Raw genomic sequence first — 23,445 nt, 5'->3', positions numbered from 1 at the left:
TGTGCCAGTATCGGGAGATGTGTCCTATAGTGTGCCATTATCAGATGTGCCCTATAGTGTGCCAGTATCGGGAGATGTGTCCTATAGTGTGCCAGTATCGGGAGATGTGCCCTATAGTGTGCCAGTATCGGGAGATGTGTCCTATAGTGTGCCAGTATCGGGAGATGTGTCCTATAGTGTGCCAGTATCGGGAGATGTGTCCTATAGTGTGCCAGTATCGGGAGATGTGTCCTATAGTGTGCCAGTATCGGGAGATGTGTCCTATAGTGTGCCATTATCAGATGTGCCCTATAGTGTGCCGGTATCGGGAGATGTGTCCTATAGTGTGCCAGTATCGGGAGATGTGCCCTATAGTGTGCCAGTATCGGGAGATGTGTCCTATAGTGTGCCAGTATCGGGAGATGTGCCCTATAGTGTTCCAGTATCGGGAGATGTGCCCTATAGTGTGCCAGTATTAGATGTGTCCTATAGTGTGCCAGTATCGGGAGGTGTGCCCTATAGTGTGCCGGTATCGGGAGATGTGCTCTATAGTGTGCCGGTATCGGGAGATGTGTCTTATAGTGTGCCAGTATCGGGAGATGTGTCCTATAGTGTGCCAGTATCGGGAGATGTGCCCTATAGTGTGCCAGTATCGGGAGATGTGCCCTATAGTGTTCCAGTATCAGGAGATGTGTCCTATAGTGTGCCAGTATCGGGAGATGTGTCCTATAGTGTGCCAGTATCGGGAGATGTGTCCTATAGTGTGCCATTATCAGATGTGCCCTATAGTGTGCCGGTATCGGGAGATGTGTCCTATAGTGTGCCAGTATCGGGAGATGTGCCCTATAGTGTGCCAGTATCGGGAGATGTGTCCTATAGTGTGCCAGTATCGGGAGATGTGTCCTATAGTGTGCCAGTATCGGGAGATGTGTCCTATAGTGTGCCAGTATCGGGAGATGTGTCCTATAGTGTGCCAGTATCGGGAGATGTGCCCTATAGTGTGCCAGTATCGGGAGATGTGTCCTATAGTGTGCCAGTATCGGGAGATGTGTCCTATAGTGTGCCAGTATCGGGAGATGTGTCCTATAGTGTGCCAGTATCGGGAGATGTGCCCTATAGTGTGCCAGTATCGGGAGATGTGTCCTATAGTGTGCCAGTATCGGGAGATGTGTCCTATAGTGTGCCAGTATCGGGAGATGTGTCCTATAGTGTGCCAGTATCGGGAGATGTGCCCTATAGTGTGCCAGTATCGGGAGATGTGCCCTATAGTGTGCCAGTATCGGGAGATGTGTCCTATAGTGTGCCAGTATCGGGAGATGTGTCCTATAGTGTGCCAGTATCGGGAGATGTGTCCTATAGTGTGCCAGTATCGGGAGATGTGCCCTATAGTGTGCCAGTATCGGGAGATGTGTCCTATAGTGTGCCAGTATCGGGAGATGTGTCCTATAGTGTGCCAGTATCGGGAGATGTGTCCTATAGTGTGCCAGTATCGGGAGATGTGTCCTATAGTGTGCCAGTATCGGGAGATGTGCCCTATAGTGTGCCAGTATCGGGAGATGTGTCCTATAGTGTGCCAGTATCGGGAGATGTGTCCTATAGTGTGCCAGTATCGGGAGATGTGTCCTATAGTGTGCCAGTATCGGGAGATGTGTCCTATAGTGTGCCAGTATCGGGAGATGTGCCCTATAGTGTTCCAGTATCGGGAGATGTGCCCTATAGTGTGCCAGTATTAGATGTGTCCTATAGTGTGCCAGTATCGGGAGGTGTGCCCTATAGTGTGCCGGTATCGGGAGATGTGCCCTATAGTGTGCCGGTATCGGGAGATGTGTCCTATAGTGTGCCAGTATCGGGAGATGTGCCCTATAGTGTGCCGGTATCGGGAGGTGTGCCCTATAGTGTGCCGGTATCGGGAGATGTGTCCTATAGTGTGCCAGTATCGGGAGATGTGTCCTATAGTGTGCCATTATCAGATGTGCCCTATAGTGTGCCAGTATCGGGAGATGTGTCCTATAGTGTGCCAGTATCGGGAGATGTGTCCTATAGTGTGCCAGTATTGGGAGATGTGCCCTATAGTGTTCCAGTATCGGGAGATGTGCCCTATAGTGTGCCAGTATTAGATGTGTCCTATAGTGTGCCAGTATCGGGAGGTGTGCCCTATAGTGTGCCGGTATCGGGAGATGTGCTCTATAGTGTGCCGGTATCGGGAGATGTGTCTTATAGTGTGCCAGTATCGGGAGATGTGTCCTATAGTGTGCCAGTATCGGGAGATGTGCCCTATAGTGTGCCGGTATCGGGAGATGTGCTCTATAGTGTGCCGGTATCGGGAGATGTGTCTTATAGTGTGCCAGTATCGGGAGATGTGTCCTATAGTGTGCCAGTATCAGGAGATGTGTCCTATAGTGTGCCAGTATCAGGAGATGTGTCCATCGGGAGATGTGCCCTATAGTGTGCCAGTATCGGGAGATGTGCCCTATAGTGTGCCAGTATCGGGAGATGTGCCCTATAGTGTGCCAGTATCGGGAGATGTGCCCTATAGTGTGCCAGTATTAGATGTGTCCTATAGTGTGCCAGTATCAGATGTGTCCTATAGTGTGCCAGTATCGGGAGATGTGCCCGATGTAAATGTCCTCCATGTTTCAGTCACAGGTGATTATATATATTTCTTGCACTTACATTGTCTCCGGATGGATAACCTTTGCCCTCCCTCCTGTGCTGTGAAGTTCTTGATGTCAATCACATGACCGGGCGTTGCGCTCAAGGTGACATTGGTTCCGGAGGCGAAGGCTTTCTCCAGTTCTCTGGTGGCTTTTGCTGAGTATTTTTTACTTCCCGATGGACTTTCATAGAACCAGATGACTGCGGCCTCCAGCAGCTCCTCCTCCAGGGACTCGGCCACTTTCTCCTGAACATCCAGGAGGAGGCGCTCTGCCTGTACGGCCGCCATCACCTTGTCCGGCTGAGGACCGCTGATCTGTAGGGTGACTCTCCCATTGCTCAGATCTTCTGTTATATCAGCAATGGAGGAACCAGATGCTAAAGAGTCAAATTCTTCAACTCCAAAGAGCAGCAGGAGATTGTTGTGTATGAACATCGGGGTAGAGGAGAGGACCCCCTGGAGCCAGACCGCCGCTTCATCCACATCATCCCTGCGCTCTCCACTGATGGTCACGTATGTTCCTTCACCTGGCGGCTCCGATGCTGCAGAACAAAAGGGAGAGATGGTCTAATATCCAGAGAATGATCCAGAAGTTATGGACATGATGGCCCCAAAGACCTGTCTTATCCAGTGCAGAACCTACTACAGTAAAATCCCAATCCCAATAGGGGGACAAAACTCTCCCAATAGGGGACAAAACGCTCCCAATAGGGGGACAAAACGCTCCCAATAGGGGGACAAAACGCTCCCAATAGGGGGACAAAACGCTCCCAATAGGGGGACAAAACGCTCCCAATAGGGGGACAAAACGCTCCCAATAGGAGACAAAACACTCCCAATATGGGACAAAACTCTCCCAATAGGGGACAAAACGCTCCCAATAGGGGACAATACACTCCCAATAGGAGACAAAACACTCCCAATAGGAGACAAAACACTCCCAATAGGGGACAAAACGCTCCCAATAGGGGACAAAACGCTCCCAATAGGGGCAATACACTCCCAATATTAGACAAAACACTCCCAATAGGAGACAAAACACTCCCAATAGAGGACAAACACTCCCAATAGAGGACAAAACACTCCCAATAGGGGACAAAACACTCCCAATAGGGGACAAAACACTCCCAATAGGGGGACAAAACACTCCCAATATGGGACAAAACACTCCCAATAGGGGACAAAACACTCCCAATAGAGGACAATACACTCCCAATAGAGGACAAAACACTCCCAATAGGAGACAAAACACTCCCAATAGGGGACAAAACACTCCCAATAGGGGGACAAAACACTCCCAATATGGGACAAAACACTCCCAATAGGGGACAAAACACTCCCAATAGAGGACAATACACTCCCAATAGAGGACAATACACTCCCAATAGAGGACAAAACACTCCCAATAGGAGACAAAACACTCCCAATAGGGGACAAAACACTCCCAATAGGAGACAAAACACTCCCAATAGGGGACAAAACACTCCCAATAGGGGACAAAACACTCCCAATAGGAGACAAAACACTCCCAATAGGGGACAAAACACTCCCAATAGAGGACAAAACACTCCCAATAGAGGACAAAACACTCCCAATAGAGGACAAAACACTCCCAATAGAGGACAAAACACTCCCAATAGAGGACAAAACACTCCCAATAGAGGACAAAACGCTCCCAATAGAGGACAAAACGCTCCCGATAGAAGAACAAAACTCTCTAAATAGGGGACAAAACGCTCCCAATAGGGGACAAAAAGCTCCCAATAGGGGACAAAACACTCCCAATAGAGGACAAAACACTCCCAATAGAGGACAAAACACTCCCAATAGAGGGACAAAACACTCCCAATAGGGGACAAAACACTCCCAATAGGGGACAAAACGCTCCCAATAGGAGACAAAACGCTCCCAATAGGAGACAAAATGCTCCCAATAGGAGACAAAACGCTCCCAATAGGGGGACAAAACGCTCCCAATAGGGGACAAAACGCTCCCAATAGGGGACAATACACTCCCAATAGAGGGACAAAACACTCCCAATAGGGGACAAAACACTCCCAATAGGGGACAAAACACTCCCAATAGGAGACAAAACACTCCCAATAGAGGGACAAAACACTCCCAATAGAGGACAAAACACTCCCAATAGAGGACAAAACACTCCCAATAGAGGGACAAAACACTCCCAATAGGAGACAAAACACTCCCAATAGAGGGACAAAACACTCCCAATAGAGGACAAAACACTCCCAATAGAGGACAAAACACTCCCAATAGAGGGACAAAACACTCCCAATAGAGGGACAAAACACTCCCAATAGAGGGACAAAACACTCCCAATAGGGGACAAAACACTCCCAATAGAGGACAAACACTCCCAATAGAGGACAAAACACTCCCAATAGGGGACAAAACACTCCCAATAGGGGACAAAACACTCCCAATAGGGGACAAAACACTCCCAATAGGGGACAAAACACTCCCAATAGGGGACAAAACACTCCCAATAGAGGACAATACACTCCCAATAGAGGACAAAACACTCCCAATAGGAGACAAAACACTCCCAATAGGGGACAAAACACTCCCAATAGGGGGACAAAACACTCCCAATATGGGACAAAACACTCCCAATAGGGGACAAAACACTCCCAATAGAGGACAATACACTCCCAATAGAGGACAATACACTCCCAATAGAGGACAAAACACTCCCAATAGGAGACAAAACACTCCCAATAGGGGACAAAACACTCCCAATAGGAGACAAAACACTCCCAATAGGGGACAAAACACTCCCAATAGGGGACAAAACACTCCCAATAGGAGACAAAACACTCCCAATAGGGGACAAAACACTCCCAATAGAGGACAAAACACTCCCAATAGAGGACAAAACACTCCCAATAGAGGACAAAACACTCCCAATAGAGGACAAAACACTCCCAATAGAGGACAAAACACTCCCAATAGAGGACAAAACGCTCCCAATAGAGGACAAAACGCTCCCGATAGAAGAACAAAACTCTCTAAATAGGGGACAAAACGCTCCCAATAGGGGACAAAAAGCTCCCAATAGGGGACAAAACACTCCCAATAGAGGACAAAACACTCCCAATAGAGGACAAAACACTCCCAATAGAGGGACAAAACACTCCCAATAGGGGACAAAACACTCCCAATAGGGGACAAAACGCTCCCAATAGGAGACAAAACGCTCCCAATAGGAGACAAAACGCTCCCAATAGGAGACAAAACGCTCCCAATAGGGGGACAAAACGCTCCCAATAGGGGACAAAACGCTCCCAATAGGGGACAATACACTCCCAATAGAGGGACAAAACACTCCCAATAGGGGACAAAACACTCCCAATAGGGGACAAAACACTCCCAATAGGAGACAAAACACTCCCAATAGAGGGACAAAACACTCCCAATAGAGGACAAAACACTCCCAATAGAGGACAACACACTCCCAATAGAGGGACAAAACACTCCCAATAGGAGACAAAACACTCCCAATAGAGGGACAAAACACTCCCAATAGAGGACAAAACACTCCCAATAGAGGACAAAACACTCCCAATAGAGGGACAAAACACTCCCAATAGAGGGACAAAACACTCCCAATAGAGGGACAAAACACTCCCAATAGGGGACAAAACACTCCCAATAGGGGACAAAACACTCCCAATAGGAGACAAAACACTCCCAATAGGAGACAGAACACTCCCAATAGGGGACAAAACACTCACAATAGGGGACAAAACACTCCCAATAGGGGACAAAACACTCCCAATAGGGGACAAAACACTCCCAATAGGGGACAAAACACTCCCGATAGGGGACAATACACTCCCGATAGGGGACAAAACATTCCCGATAGGGGACAAAACACTCCCAATAGGGGACAAAACACTCCCAATAGGGGACAAAACACTCCCAATAGGGGAGAAAACACTCCCAATAGGGGACAAAACATTCCCAATAGGGGACAAAACACTCCCAATAGGGGACAAAACACTCCCAATAGAGGGACAAAACACTCCCAATAGAGGACAATACACTCCCAATAGGGGACAAAACACTCCCAATAGGGGACAAAACACTCCCAATAGGGGACAAAACACTCCCAATAGAGGACAAAACACTCCCAATAGGGGACAAAACACTCCCAATAGGGGATAAAACACTCCCAATAGGGGATAAAACACTCCCAATAGGGTACAAAACACTCCCAATAGGGGGATAAAACACTCCCAATAGGGGGATAAAACACTCCCAATAGGGGACAAAACACTCCCAATAGGGGACAAAACACTCCCAATAGGGGGACAAAACACTCCCAATAGGGGGACAAAACACTCCCAATAGGGGGACAAAACACTCCCAATAGGGAGACAAAACACTCCCAATAGGGGACAAAACACTCCCAATAGGGGACAAAACACTCCCAATAGGGGACAAAACACTCCCAATAGGGGACAAAACACTCCCAATAGGGGGACAAAACACTCCCAATAGGGGGACAAAACACTCCCAATAGGGGGACAAAACACTCCCAATAGGGGGACAAAACACTCCCAATAGGGGACAAAACACTCCCAATAGGGGACAAAACACTCCCAATAGGGGACAAAACACTCCCAATAGGGGACAAAACACTCCCAATAGGGGACAAAACACTCCCAATAGGGGGACAAAACACTCCCAATAGGGGGACAAAACACTCCCAATAGGGGGACAAAACACTCCCAATAGGGGGACAAAACACTCCCAATAGAGGACAAAACACTCCCAATAGGGGACAAAACACTCCCAATAGGGGATAAAACACTCCCAATAGGGTACAAAACACTCCCAATAGGGGACAAAACACTCCCAATAGGGGATAAAACACTCCCAATAGGGGGATAAAGCACTCCCAATAGGGGACAAAACACTCCCAATAGGGGACAAAACACTTCCAATAGGGGACAAAACACTCCCAATAGGGGGACAAAACACTCCCAATAGGGAGACAAAACACTCCCAATAGGGAGACAAAACACTCCCAATAGGGAGACAAAACACTCCCAATAGGGAGACAAAACACTCCCAATAGGGAGACAAAACACTCCCAATAGAGGGACAAAACACTCCCAATAGAGGACAATACACTCCCAATAGGGGACAAAACACTCCCAATAGAGGACAAAACACTCCCAATAGAGGACAAAACACTCCCAATAGGGGACAAAACACTCCCAATAGGGGATAAAACACTCCCAATAGGGTACAAAACACTCCCAATAGGGGACAAAACACTCCCAATAGGGGGATAAAACACTCCCAATAGGGGGATAAAACACTCCCAATAGGGGGATAAAACACTCCCAATAGGGGATAAAACACTCCCAATAGGGGACAAAACACTCCCAATAGGGGACAAAACACTCCCAATAGGGGGACAAAACACTCCCAATAGGGGGACAAAACACTCCCAATAGGGGGACAAAACACTCCCAATAGGGAGACAAAACACTCCCAATAGGGAGACAAAACACTCCCAATATGGGACAAAACACTCCCAATAGGGGACAAAACACTCCCAATAGGGGACAAAACACTCCCAATAGGGGACAAAACACTCCCAATAGGGGACAAAACACTCCCAATAGGGGACAAAACACTCCCAATAGGGGACAAAACACTCCCAATAGGGGACAAAACACTCCCAATAGGGGGACAAAACACTCCCAATAGGGGGACAAAACACTCCCAATAGGGAGACAAAACACTCCCAATATGGGACAAAACACTCCCAATAGGGGACAAAACACTCCCAATAGGGGACAAAACACTCCCAATAGGGGACAAAACACTCCCAATAGGGGACAAAACACTCCCAATAGGAGACAAAACACTCCCAATAGAGGACAAAACACTCCCAATAGGGGGACAAAAGGCTCCCAATAGGGGGACAAAATGCTCCCAATAGGGGGACAAAATGCTCCCAAAAGGGGGACAAAATGCTCCCAATAGGGGGACAAAACGCGCCCAATAGGGGACAAAACACTCCCAATAGGGGACAAAACACTCCCAATAGTTGACAAAACACTCCCAATAGGAGACAAAACACTCCCAATAGAGGACAAAACACTCCCAATAGGGGACAAAACACTCCCAATAGAGGACAATACACTCCCAATAGGAGACAAAACACTCCCAATAGAGGACAAAACACTCCCAATAGAGGACAAAACACTCCCAATAGGGGACAAAACACTCCCAATAGGGGGACAAAAGGCTCCCAATAGGGGGACAAAATGCTCCCAATAGGGGGACAAAATGCTCCCAAAAGGGGGACAAAATGCTCCCAATAGGGGGACAAAACGCGCCCAATAGGGGGACAAAACGCGCCCAATAGGGGGACAAAACGCGCCCAATAGGGGGACAAAACGCGCCCAATAGGAGACAAAACACTCCCAATAGGGGACAACCAGGCTTTAGTGCCGGCCTTACCTTGTGCCCAGGCCCCCGCTGCGCCCCCCTGCAGAAGCCCCAGAACAGAAGCAGAAGACCGATGTTTAAACAGTAATCTCCTGCTTCTGTACATCCACCGACCACATCATTCACCCCCCTCCTTCCCTGTTCCCCCCGTGCCACTTTATTTCCCCTGTGCCAAATCATCCCCCCCTTTATTACCTCTGTGCCACATCATTTCCTCTTTGAACGCCGGCTGCGGCACCGGAGGCTCGTGACGTCACGGCCACGCAACCTCAATGTAAGTCTATGGGAGGGGGCGTGGCCGTCACGCCGCATCGCTAGTCATCAGGCTCGGAGCGAAGTTCGCTCTGTGCACCAGATGGCTGCGGTGCCACAGGAGAGATCGCGGGGGGTCCCAGTGGTCAGACATCTTATCCCCTATCCTTTGGATAGGGGGATAAGATGTCTAAGGGCCGGAGTACCCCTTTAAGGGGTTAAGATTTATTCCGGCCACGACTTATCTCCACAGAACTTGCCTCACAAACATTTTAGGCTCCTTTCCTGAGCAGAATGTTATTTACAAACTCTGTATGTGAATTGCCCCACACAGTAATAGTGCCCACTTTATGCCCCCTATACAGTAGTAGGCCCCCTCTGTGTCCCCATATAGTTGTAGGCCCCCTCTGTGTCCCCATATAGTTGTAGGCCCGCTCTGTGTCCCCATATAGTTGTAGGCCCGCTCTGTGTCCCCATATAGTTGTAGGCCCCCTCTGTGTCCCCATATAGTTGTAGGCCCCCTCTGTGTCCCCATATAGTTGTAGGCCCCCTCTGTGTCCCCATATAGTTGTAGGCCCGCTCTGTGTCCCCATATAGTTGTAGGCCCGCTCTGTGTCCCCATATAGTTGTAGGCCCCCTCTGTGTCCCCATATAGTTGTAGGCCCCCTCTGTGTCCCCATATAGTTGTAGGCCCGCTCTGTGTCCCCATATAGTTGTAGGCCCCCTCTGTGTCCCCATATAGTTGTAGGCCCGCTCTGTGTCCCCATATAGTTGTAGGCCCGCTCTGTGTCCCCATATAGTTGTAGGCCCGCTCTGTGTCCCCATATAGTAGTAGGCCCCCTCTGTGTCCCCATATAGTTGTAGGCACCCTCATGGGGGGTTACACATACCCAGACTGGGAACTGCTGCTGTAGAGCAATAGCTACATCTTCTCTATACACTCCTGAGCTCCCCCTAGGGGTGGCTGCAGGAAGCTAGAATATTATAATGAATAGAGTGGCATCTATTCACCAGGAACCCCCCCCAGCGTCCCTTCCAATTCCATCATCTCACCTCTCCATCTCTCGGTAGGCTCCGCCATCTTATTATCTCTCATGAGGTCAGTTTTTCTGAACTTGTCCTGAAAAGCCTTCAAGGAAAAAAGCAAGAAAATAAAGAGGATAATTTTAAGTGAGAGCAACCGGTCCCATGTAATGTTATTGGGAAAATAAAGTGTTAACCGAGAAGAACCATAAGAACGGCCCTAAATCACCGTCCACGTAACCACCACTGTTCATGCCAGGCTCTTGATATGTTAGTCCTCAAGAATGATGCATGCTGGGAAATATACCCACAGATCACAAAGCATGCCTACTATATTCTCCCATAGCAAACAGTAGGCAATGGGGAGAGCTCACCTCCTTCCAACCCTCTGTGCAGGTTCACAGCTCTCCTAGTAAGTCCACTACCCTCCCTCAGCACAAGTCACAGTGCATGCCCACTACACTCCACAGAAGTCAATTGGAAATGGAGACAGCTCACCTCCCTCCCTGTTTATAGGTCACAGTGCATGCCCACAAAACATTCCCAATGAATTAATGTAGTTAACCCCCTCCATATTACAATGCATGCAGACTACACTCTCCCACAGAAGTCAATTGGTAATGGAGACCGATCCCATCCTCCCCTCCCTCTTTATAAGTCACAGAGCATGCCCACAAAACATGAATTTAAGTGTAGCTCATCTCTTCTGAAGTCTGCACACATCACTGAGCATGCCCACTGCGCTCTACAGTAGATATCAAAAGGTCAGCTCATCTAGCCCATTCCCCCTGCTCTGTGCAGGTCACAGAGCATGTCTATACCAATAAGTCAATAAGAGATGGAACTTCACTCCCTGCTAGCAAGGTGACCACAAAGGCTGCCCTCAGCAATCTACCAAAAATGTCAGTGGATTGGGGACGCTCACCTCCTCTTCCAAACACAGTGACTTCTGCACAAGTCCCAGACCATGCCCACAGCACTCACGTAAAAAAGTCAATAGGTGATGGTCGCAGCTCACCTCCTCCTACTTCCTGCACACTAAACCTGTACAGGTCACACAGCATGCCCACAACACTCCTTTATACCTAATTTCTTACAAATCATCTAAAACCGCCCCCTGGGACCCAAGACAAACCTTTAATGTGTCAGCGTCTTTTGGGTGGATAACAAAATACACGTCCATCTTGCGCTGGTTTTGTCTGGCGAAGTCAAGAACACACTGCGTCATAATGTCTGCCACCGTATCTTTCGGCAAACCAATATTTCCAGTCCCCAAAGCTGGGAATGAGATGGACGGTGATCTGTGCTGATGCGCTGTCTTCAGACACTCTTTGGTGACTTCTCGTAGAGACTGGAGCTCATTGACCTGACATTACACACCAAGGGCAGAGACAATGAGCTGTGGATGTAACTATCGGTACAGATATCATGACAGAACCAGAGCTGCAATACCCCACATAATACAGGAGCCCCCACAACTCCCCCCAGGGAGAGCAGCCGATGCCTGATGGTCCCCATATACAGACAAATTCAGCGGGAGCTGATCATGTGACTTTATGTCTGTGATCTGTCTCACAAATTATGGGCCATTATAATAGGAAATTATTAAGGTCACAGTTTCGGACTATAAGGGACATCCCATAATATTTTACATCAATGTATAGTCTAGAAATCAGAAAATCCCTGATATCTGTCAGGAGTAGAGATGTCATGGAGGCCGTAGTCATCAATGGCCACATCTGTAAGTACAATGTAGATATGGATGCTGGATCCTTATAATGTAGTAGTGATGGTATGAGGTGCAGAGAGATGACACTCACCCGGGCACCCTGTAATTTCACATGGTAGACATATTTGCAGGGCAGGTTGTAGCCACGTGTAGGGATCATGGCGGCGTTCCACTGACTTTTCTTCCAGATCTCCTCCTGCATCTGCCAGCCGCCTTTACTGTAAATGGCTTTGGATATGACTCCATAGTCAAGGTTTAGACTTGAGGCGACTGAATTCACAATGACTTCTGTCTGGAAGAGAAATGAGAAGAGTCCATGTCACATACAACACGGAGGTTCTCACATTGTTATACTTTACTCTAGACCAGTGGTTCCCAACTGGGCTGGCCAGGAGCACTTTGGCAGTCTGGTGGGCAAGATGGCGGCTGGATGTGCTAGGATGCCTGTGGGTTGGCATCGCCAGTGTCTGTGGCCACTAATGGCCGGGAGCGTCTCTACCTTTGGGATGTGTACAATGATAGACATAATCGTGCAAGTCCCAAAGGTAGAGATGCTCACGGCCTCTAGTGGCTGCAGGAAAAAGCTGCCTGAAGCCTAAGGGTGGGAGCAGAAGACATCAGTGACTGTGGGGGAGCTGCGGTTTTGTTTTTCTTGATTTTCAGAGGGGGTTCTACCTACAAGGGCAAGCTACCTTCAGGGGTGTTCTACCTACAAGGGAGGCAAACCACCTACAGGAGAAAAGTACCTACATACTGAGGGCAACTACTTACTGGGGATGCCAGCTCACTAAAGTAAACTATATATAGGAGGGCACCTAATGGGGAAATCTTCTTACTGGAGAAACCTATCCACCTAATAGGGGGGCCTACTTACTCCTCCCCAGTGACCTACCCCTTCCCACCAACCCACTTGCCTACCCACAGTACTGTGCGTGACACCAAAAGAGGTAATTGTTACTGTTTGGGACCCTATTTGTAGGAAAAAAGGAAATAATTATGCTGGAAAAGATGTTTGTCTGGAAGGTTCTGCCAAGATAAGTTGTAGCTAGAAGAAATCATGACAGTCTGGGCCAAATGGAAAAGAAAAGGAAAAGTGAAAGTGATCAGGGAAGATGTCACCTGGATATAACAGTCACTGGATATAACAACACTGTAATCCACATTCTGCTGGTGAGGTCACTGTGTATATACGTTACATTACTTATCCTGTACTGATCCTGAGTTATATCCTGTATTATACCCCAGATCTGTACTCACTATTCTGCTGGTGGGGTCACTGTGTATATACATTACTTATCCTGTACTGATCCTGAGATATATCCTGTATTATACTCCAGAGCTGTACTCACTATTCTGCTGGTGAGGTCATTGTGTACATACATTACTTATCCTGTACTGATCCTGAGTTATATCCTGTAATATACTCCAGAGCTGCACTCACTATTCTGCTGGTGAGGTCACTGTGTACATACATTACATTACTTATCCTGTACTGATCCTGAGTTATATCCTGTATTATACCCCAGAGCTGTACTCACTATTCTGCTGGTGAGGTCACTGTGTACATACATTACATTACTTATCCTGTACTGATCCTGAGTTATATCCTGTATTATACTCCAGAGCTGTACTCACTATTCTGCTGGTGAGGTCACTGTGTACATACATTACTTATCCTGTACTGATCCTGAGTTATATCCTGTATTATACTCCAGAGCTGCACTCACTATTCTGCTGGTGAGGTCACTGTGTACATACATTACATTACTTATCCTGTACTGATCCCGAGTTATATCCTGTATTATACTCCAGAGCTGTACTCACTATTCTGCTGGTGAGATCACTGTGTACATACATTACTTATCCTGCACTGATCCTGAGTTATATCCTGTATTATACTCCAGAGCTGTACTCACTATTCTGCTGGTGAGGTCACTGTGTACATACATTACATTACTTATCCTGTACTGATCCTAAGTTATATCCTGTATTATACCCCAGAGCTGTACTCACTATTCTGCTGGTGAGGTCACTGTGTACATACATTACATTACTTATCCTGTACTGATCCTGAGTTATATCCTGTATTATACTCCAGAGCAGTACTCACTATTCTGCTGGTGAGGTCACTGTGTACATACATTACATTACTTATCCTGTGCACTCAGTATTCTGCAGTTACTGAGCCTAAATCCCCCAGCATGCCCCAAACATGAGGGTTGGTTTTGAAGACATGACATGTACCTTCTCATCCTCAATACATCCAGTCTTAAGGTGAAGATTCAGGCCATTGACAGACAGAGACACCTCGTGATGAAAATGCTTGGGTTGTGCTGAGTAGGAGGAGGATGCTGCTGCTGGGTAGGCGGAGGATGCTGCTGTTGGGTAGGAGGAGGATGCTGCTGCTGAGTAGGAGGGGTATGCTGCTGTTGGGTAGGAGGAGGATGCTGCTGCTGGGTAGGCGGAGGATGCTGCTGTTGGGTAGGAGGAGGATGCTGCTGTTGGGTAGGAGGAGGATGCTGCTGTTGGGTAGGAGGAGGATGCTGCTGTTGGGTAGGAGGAGGATGCTGCTGTTGGGTAGGAGGAGGATGCTGCTGTTGGGTAGGAGGAGGATGCTGCTGTTGGGTAGGAGGAGGATGCTGCTGTTGGGTAGGAGGAGGATGCTGCTGTTGGGTAGGAGGAGGATGCTGCTGTTGGGTAGGAGGAGGATGCTGCTGCTGGGTAGGAGGACGCTGCACCGCTAGGCATATCACTGTTCCCCAGCTGCTTCTCGCACGCTATCTTCATGGCTTGCACGGTTTTGTCGTCGTAGTTCACCAGCCGGACCTCCTTTAGGTGACCTTTGCCCTTAGTGGAGCAGAACGTGTCCACTGTCTTCACTATGATTTCAGCACAGAAGTCAAGAGGAAAGCCGAAGATGCCGGAGCTGACCGCTGGGATGGCCACGGAGTGCAGGTCTCTCTGGCCACACACGTAGTCCAGCACCTTACTAATGGCTTCCGTCAGCTGAGCCACACATCTCTCTGAAATGGCTGCAGACCACTGTGGCCCCACCGCATGGACGATCTGTTTGCTGGGCAGCGTTCCTGCGGTGGTCACCGCGATGTCTCCTGCCCTTAGTGTTCCCTTCTTAGAGATCCAATCTTTACTTTCCTGCACGATCTGTTGTCCTCCGGCCTTCACCAAGGCCAATGCCAGCCCTCCCCAGTGCCCCAATTTCTCATTAGCTGCGTTCACCACCACATCAGCGTCCTGTCGGGTGAGGTCGTCCCTCCACACACTGATAAGAGTCCCCCCGAGGTGCCGCTTCTCATACACCTTGAGTGATGCAGACCCCGCCGCAGTGCTGGGCCCCGTCACCTCGGCCGTGCACTGGAATCTCCTGATGAAAAGGTCGTTCACATGGCTCTGTCTGCTGAGGAGGATGCGGTAAACGTTCTCCGGGATCGAGACCTTCCTGACATGGGCCATTTCCTACCAACAAAACAAAAGACATCATGGAAGGGAGCTGCCTCAACAGATTAGTCCATGCACTGCTATAGTGTAAGATCTCTGCTACCTGTCAGGACATTGAAACATTCATTGTTTACAGTTAGGCTACTTTCACATTGCCGTTACATCCCGGCAGTGCACCGACTATTGTATAACGACAGAAGTATAGCGGGAGAAAAAAAAAATAGTACATGCACAGTCTTTTCCACCCACTATACTCCTCTAAAACAACAGACCCCATTATAATCAATGGGATCTGACGGGACCCGGCGGTGCCCATTATGACCCATCACAACAACGGCCATTAAAGAGAAAGAAAAAAGAGCCTAACGGAGCCGTTACCGGCGGTCACTACAGTAGTGTGAAAGTAGCCTAAGAAAGTGAAATCAGTCCTGACCTGTTCCCGTGTGAGAGAACCCAATAAGGTCCGAAAAGTGATCGCCATCTAGTGGTGACCAGGAGAAACGATGACCAACCACCAAGATTATGTCCACTGAAAATCATTGTATATAGGAGACGTGCAGGCTGTATATAGGAGACGTGCAGGCTGTATAGGAGACGTGCAGGCTGTATATAGGAGACGTGCAGGCTGTATATAGGAGACGTGCAGGCTGTATATAGGAGACGTGCAGGCTGTATATAGGAGGACATGCAGACTGTATATAGGAGACGTGCAGGCTGTATATAGGAGACGTGCAGGCTGTATATAGGAGACGTGCAGGCTGTATATAGGAGACGTGCAGGCTGTATATAGGAGACGTGCAGGCTGTATATAGGAGGACATGCAGACTGTATATAGGAGACGTGCAGGCTGTATATAGGAGACGTGCAGGCTGTATATAGGAGGACATGCAGGCTGTACATAGGAGACGTGCAGGCTGTACATAGGAGGACATGCAGGCTGTACATAGGAGGACATGCAGGCTGTATATAGGAGACGTGCAGGCTGTATATAGGAGACGTGCAGGCTGTACATAGGAGACGTGCAGGCTGTACATAGGAGACGTGCAGGCTGTACATAGGAGACGTGCAGGCTGTACATAGGAGACGTGCAGGCTGTACATAGGAGGACGTGCAGGCTGTATATAGGAGACGTGCAGGCTGTATATAGGAGACGTGCAGGCTGTATATAGGAGACGTGCAGGCTGTATATAGGAGACGTGCAGGCTGTATATAGGAGACGTGCAGGCTGTATATAGGAGGACATGCAGACTGTATATAGGAGAGGTGCAGGCTGTATGTAGGAGACGTGCAGGCTGTATGTAGGAGACGTGCAGGCTGTATGTAGGAGACGTGCAGGCTGTATGTAGGAGACGTGCAGGCTGTATATAGGAGACGTGCAGGCTGTATATAGGAGACGTGCAGGCTGTATATAGGAGACGTGCAGGCTTTATATAGGAGACGTGCAGGCTGTATATAGGAGGACGTGCAGGCTGTATATAGGAGGACAGGTCTGTATATAGGAGACGTGCAGGCTGTATATAGGAGGACGTGCAGGCTGTATATAGGAGGACAGGTCTGTATATAGGAGACGTGCAGGCTGTATATAGGAGACGTGCAGGCTGTCTATAGGAGACGTGCAGGCTGTATATAGGAGGATGTGCAGGCTGTATATAGGGGACAGGTCTGTATATAGGGGACATGACTGTACATAGGAGGACGTGCAGGCTGTATATAGGAGACGTGCAGGCTGTATATAGGAGGACATGCAGACTGTATATAGGAGACGTGCAGGCTGTATATAGGAGACGTGCAGGCTGTATATAGGAGGACATGCAGACTGTATATAGGAGACGTGCAGGCTGTATATAGGAGACGTGCAGGCTGTATATAGGAGGACATGCAGGCTGTACATAGGAGACGTGCAGGCTGTACATAGGAGGACATGCAGGCTGTATATAGGAGACGTGCAGGCTGTACATAGGAGGACATGCAGGCTGTATATAGGAGGACATGCAGGCTGTATATAGGAGACGTGCAGGCTGTATATAGGAGACGTGCAGGCTGTATATAGGAGACGTGCAGGCTGTATATAGGAGACGTGCAGGCTGTATATAGGAGACGTGCAGGCTGTATATAGGAGGACATGCAGACTGTATATAGGAGAGGTGCAGGCTGTATATAGGAGACGTGCAGGCTGTATATAGGAGGACGTGCAGGCTGTATATAGGAGGACGTGCAGGCTGTATATAGGAGGACAGGTCTGTATATAGGAGACGTGCAGGCTGTATATAGGAGACGTGCCTGCACGTCTCCTATAGACAGCCTGCACGTCTATGGCTATGGGTCCCCATAGCCATAGACGTGCAGGCTGTCTATAGGAGACGTGCAGGCTGTCTATAGGAGACGTGCAGGCTATATATAGGAGACGTGCAGGCTGTATATAGGTGGACGTGCAGGCTGTATATAGGAGGATGTGCAGGCTGTATATAGGGGACAGGTCTGTATATAGGGGACATGACTGTATATAGGAGGACATGCAGGCTGTATATAGGGGACAGGTCTGTATATAGGAGGACATGCAGACTGTATATAGGAGGACGTGCAGGCTGTATATTGGAGGACATGCAGGCTGTATATAGGGGACAGGTCTGTATATAGGGGACATGACTGTATATAGGAGGACATGCAGGCTATATATAGGAGACGTGCAGGCTGTATATAGGTGGACGTGCAGGCTGTATATAGGAGGATGTGCAGGCTGTATATAGGGGACAGGTCTGTATATAGGGGACATGACTGTATATAGGAGGACATGCAGACTGTATATAGGAGGACATGCAGACTGTATATAGGAGGACGTGCAGGCTGTATATTGGAGGACATGCAGGCTGTATATAGGGGTCAGGTCTGTATATAGGAGGACATGCAGGCTGTATATAGGAGGGCGTGCAGGCTGTATATAGGGGACAGGTCTGTATATAGGGGACAGGACTGTATATAGGAGGACATGCAGGCTGTATATAGGAGGATAGGTCTGTATATAGGGGATAGGACTGTGTGGTGTCCCGGTACCGAATCCTATGCGGTCCCTTTAGGTGTATGGGTCCCCATAGCCATAGACGTGCAGGCTGTCTATAGGAGACGTGCAGGCTGTCTATAGGAGACGTGCAGGCTATATATAGGAGACGTGCAGGCTGTATATAGGTGGACGTGCAGGCTGTATATAGGAGGATGTGCAGGCTGTATATAGGGGACAGGTCTGTATATAGGGGACATGACTGTATATAGGAGGACATGCAGACTGTATATAGGAGGACGTGCAGGCTGTATATAGGAGGACGTGCAGGCTGTATATTGGAGGACGTGCAGGCTGTATATAGGGGACATGACTGTATATAGGAGGACATGCAGGCTGTATATAGGGGACAGGTCTGTATATAGGAGGACATGCAGACTGTATATAGGAGGACGTGCAGGCTGTATATTGGAGGACATGCAGGCTGTATATAGGGGACAGGTCTGTATATAGGGGACATGACTGTATATAGGAGGACATGCAGACTGTATATAGGAGGACGTGCAGGCTGTATATAGGAGGACGTGCAGGCTGTATATTGGAGGACGTGCAGGCTGTATATAGGGGACATGACTGTATATAGGAGGACATGCAGGCTGTATATAGGGGACAGGTCTGTATATAGGAGGACATGCAGACTGTATATAGGAGGACGTGCAGGCTGTATATTGGAGGACATGCAGGCTGTATATAGGGGTCAGGTCTGTATATAGGAGGACATGCAGGCTGTATATAGGAGGGCGTGCAGGCTGTATATAGGGGACAGGTCTGTATATAGGGGACAGGACTGTATATAGGAGGACATGCAGGCTGTATATAGGAGGATAGGTCTGTATATAGGGGATAGGACTGTGTGGTGTCCCGGTACCGAATCCTATGCGGTCCCTTTAGGTGTATGGGTCCCCATAGCCAGAGTCCCTAGGACGTAGGGGTCCATGTTGTATAGTCTACCCCTTGTCACCTCTATTCCATCTAGTAAACCAGTAACTTATGCAAGGTTTATGTAAATATAGTTATATAAATGTAAATGAACAGTTAATTACATGCGCGTAGCGTACCAGGACCTGCGGTTCACGTGACTAGGTAAACTCTATGGTATTTCTGCTTTAGGACCTGTGGAGGTCCCTATGATGTATGCAATCCCATCATTCTGTGGAAGAGTGAATGACAGGTATTCGGACCAATCAGATTCACCCCGCCCCCTGCCCATATAAGCGAGCGGCGGCCATTGTTCTCTCTCTTGTTCCTGGGCTGTCAACCGAGGAGGATCTGCGCAGCTATTCTCGCAGTGAGTTAGGCCTGAACCTTGCGGCGATGGCTGATCAATGCAAAATCGAGAGTGTATCAATCCCCAAACACTCTGCAGCATCACCGGACCTAATTTAACCCCTAAATCCGGACGGATCTGCAATATCTACCCTAAATTCAGAGACTTTCTAAATACCTCAAGGTCCGCAACAACTGTCAGTCACTGAGCAATATAAGGACTGTTATATTAGACTGTTACTGTGCCTTGGATGTACCGCAAGCACTTAAGTAAAGTTGTTCAAGTTCAATCTCTTTGTGGACCTTCAGTCATTTCATGCACCTATCGTTACTGGGAAGGGCAGCGATAGGCCGGAGCATCACCTCAGCATACTAGCCCTAAGCCTGGTGTCACGAACTATAGGGTTAATATTAACCCCTCATATACCGAAACAACATCCCCACTACTATACACCCCCAAGGGCTACCACAAAGCCTTTTTGGCGTTGCACGAACAGGATACGGGTGTGTGCCTACTACAGTCGCCATTAGTGAAAGTGTACTCCCCCCCCAGAAAAAGAACTTTATTAATGTACTGTGACTTATACTCCGGAGTAAGGGGTTGCGCGCACGGTGCTGTGTGGAGGAAGTGCGCATGTAAAGTAAGGGGGGAGGCGAACAGTACAGCGGAGCTACAAGTTAGCGCGGGACATCCCGGCGCACGTGATCCAGAGACCCCGCCCACTGAAGCCCTCGGTGCCGCGGCAGCCATTTTGTTGGAGTCTACTGCCAGAAACCAACAAAGAGAGACAGCTCAGCGCGGGAAAAGGCACAGAGTGCGACAACGGGCTGGAAGCTGTGGGGAACCAGAACAGTACGGGACTCTGAGACATCAGATTGCCGAATTGAAGTCCCGCATAGAATCACTTCAGCTGCCGATTTGGGACCTAGGAATTCAAGACCTGTTTAAAGGGCCAGCATACCAAATACAGAGATGTCAGAACCTGCAGTCCCACAGTCCCCACCTGAACAGCAAGGGGGCGATGCCCCAGCGGCTCCACCAATGGGGTCTCCACCCCAAGCCAGAAGAGTGTTGCCGCCTTCACCAACACTTTTGACCTCACAAGGACGTACTCTGCCTGTGATTCCAGCGAGACCTCCAGCACAGGCGGAACAGTGCCCAATAAGTCCACCTTCAGTCTCTCCCTATGTGTTGGGAGCCCCAGTTGCCGCACCTGTCTTCTTGGGGAATCCTGTGCTTCCCACTTACAATGGTGACCCTTTTACGTTAAGAGACTTTAAAGAAAAATTATACAGCCTCTTTGGATTTTATGCACTTCCCCCTCATCAACAGGTACAGCTGCTTCTGAGACAGCTCCAGGGACCCGCCTTGGAAGAACTTCGCACCTGGCCAGCGGCTGACAAAGCCACAGTGGGACAGATTTTTGAAGGACTTTCTCAAGTGTTTGAATCTCATTCTCCCTCGGAGGTACGCCTCCGACTCTATGAACGGCGCCAGAAGCCAGGTGAAACCCTCCGAGCATATGCAGTGGCTTTGCAGAGCGCATTAGAGGCGGTACAGAAGTTGGACGGCATCACGCCCGATCAGGGCAATCGAGTACTGATGGACCGTTTTATAGAAGGGGCGCTAAACAAATGGGACAAGGCCAAACTTAGGATGCTGGCCGTGGAAAATCCCCACATGGCTTTCCCAGCTTTTAAGAGACTAGTAAGTGGAGTCGGGACCTCAGACAGAAGAGATTAGTGTCCCCGCTACTGAATCTCCGGGGCCCACGCCCCAGCCGCCTGTCCCTTCTCAATCTGCCCCACCAACACCTTCTTCTAGTCCTTGGACAGCTGACTTACAAGACATTAAACAGGACATTGAACAGTTAGCCAAGGCCTTTAAAGAAATGGCTGTACGGCCAAATCCTTCTAGATCTGCAACACCACCACCTAAGAAGGCTGACCCTCGCCCTGTTGCTCCATCTGGCATCCCTCCTGTGAGACCACCTGGAAGTCAGAGACCCGTCGGTAGCTATTGCAACAAGAATGGACACTGGAAGAGCCAATGCTGGGCTTTAAACGGGCGTCCCCTGGGGTCGAGGACTGCACCCCAGGAGTAGAGGTTGAAGGTCCAGAATCAACCAGCGACAAGAAGGGACTGTCTATGTATGTAGCTTCTTGTCCTTATGTACAGGTGATGATTGATGGTATCCGGTTACAAGCTCTGATAGATACGGGGTCTCAGGTATCCACTATTCCACAGGGGGTTTTCTATAAGTACTGGGGCCCAGAAAGGTTGTGTGACCCTCAGGAAGCGGACTTCAGAGTAATTGCAGGGAACGGGAAACCAGAACCCAGGCATGGTTACTGGGAGCCCGCGGTGCAGGTGGGAAAGCATGTGTTAGGCAAACAGGGTGTAATTGTTACCAATGTCAGGGATGACGGGGCAGCTGATTTCATTTTAGGCATGAATATTATGAGGCACTGTTTTGATGATATTGTCTGTGCACTGTATGCATCTCTCCCTCACCTGTCACCCCCAGGCCAGCGAGCTGCCCAACACCACCTCAAAATCCTCCAAGCAGAACAGAAGTTCGTGAATCATCAAGGAGAAATCTGTTGAGTAAGGATTCAAGATATCCGAGCAGTTAGTCTACAGCCACAGACGGAGACAGTTATTTGGTGCCGTGCCCGACCCGGGGTGAAAAATCAAGATTACCAAGCGCTCTTGGAACCCCTTCTACTGGAAGATTGTCCCTTGGTGTGAGCTGCTAGAAGCCTGGTAACCGTACGGAATGGGAAGGTCCCAGTGAGACTTATTAATCTCTCTCAAGTTGCGGTCCAACTACCCAAGTATACCCCAGTGGCTACTCTACACCATCTAGACGTCTGAGATGTAGTCTCAAGTCCGTGGGCTGCACCTTTGGTCCTGGTGAAGAAAAAAGATGGAACTATCCGCTTTTGCGTGGATTACCGGAAATTGAACAACATAACTCATAAGGATGCCTATCCTCTCCGACGCATTGAATAATCCTTGACTGCGTTGGGTTGTGCCACCTACTTTTCCACACTGGACCTGACGAGCAGCTACTGGCAGGTGCCAAAGGCAGAAGAGGACAGAGAGAAGACCGCATTTGTAACCCCTATGGGTCTCTTCGAGTTCAAAAGTATGTCCTTTGGACTGTGCAATGCACCAGCTACTTTCCAACGCCTAATGGAGCGATGCTCGGGGCAACTTAACTTCCAGAGTGTTTTATTGTATCTAGATGATGTCATAGTCTACTCTCAGACATATCAGGAACACCTGGATCACCTGAAAGAAGTTTTCCAAGTCCTTATCCGACATGGACTCAAGGTTAAACCTTCCAAATGTCACTTGCAAAAACCACAAGTGCACTACCTAGGACATGTCGTCAGTGCTCAAGGGGTCCAGCCTGACCCAGACAAAGTCAGTGCTGTGAAAGAGTGGCCTACACCCAGGACGGTGCGAGACATCCAAAGTTTCCTGCGGTTTGCTGGATATTACTGGCGCTTCATTCCCCATTTTGCTCA

General features: G+C 48.9%; 1 protein-coding gene across 2 annotated transcripts in view; it reads right to left on the bottom strand.

Annotated features, from left to right (window-relative positions):
• The window catches only part of PARP9 (poly(ADP-ribose) polymerase family member 9), a 53,476-nt gene that overhangs the window by 7,241 nt on the left and 22,790 nt on the right, over positions 1 to 23,445 (bottom strand). For both annotated transcript variants that reach the window (XM_056535007.1, XM_056535006.1), the window contains 5 exons: positions 14,376 to 15,605; positions 12,223 to 12,423; positions 11,538 to 11,768; positions 10,433 to 10,508; positions 2,653 to 3,177 (listed from right to left, as the gene is read on the bottom strand). In XM_056535007.1, coding sequence (XP_056390982.1) covers positions 2,653 to 3,177; positions 10,433 to 10,508; positions 11,538 to 11,768; positions 12,223 to 12,423; positions 14,376 to 15,602 — 2,260 coding nt within the window. In that variant the 5' untranslated portion in view covers positions 15,603 to 15,605. The remainder of the gene's footprint in view (positions 1 to 2,652; positions 3,178 to 10,432; positions 10,509 to 11,537; positions 11,769 to 12,222; positions 12,424 to 14,375; positions 15,606 to 23,445) is intronic.

The sequence above is a fragment of the Hyla sarda genome, chromosome 8 (genome assembly GCF_029499605.1).
Source record: "Hyla sarda isolate aHylSar1 chromosome 8, aHylSar1.hap1, whole genome shotgun sequence".
In the NCBI taxonomy this organism is placed as follows: domain Eukaryota; kingdom Metazoa; phylum Chordata; class Amphibia; order Anura; family Hylidae; genus Hyla; species Hyla sarda.
Note: the sequence above shows the minus strand (reverse complement) of the source record. Positions and strands in the feature narration are given on the sequence as shown.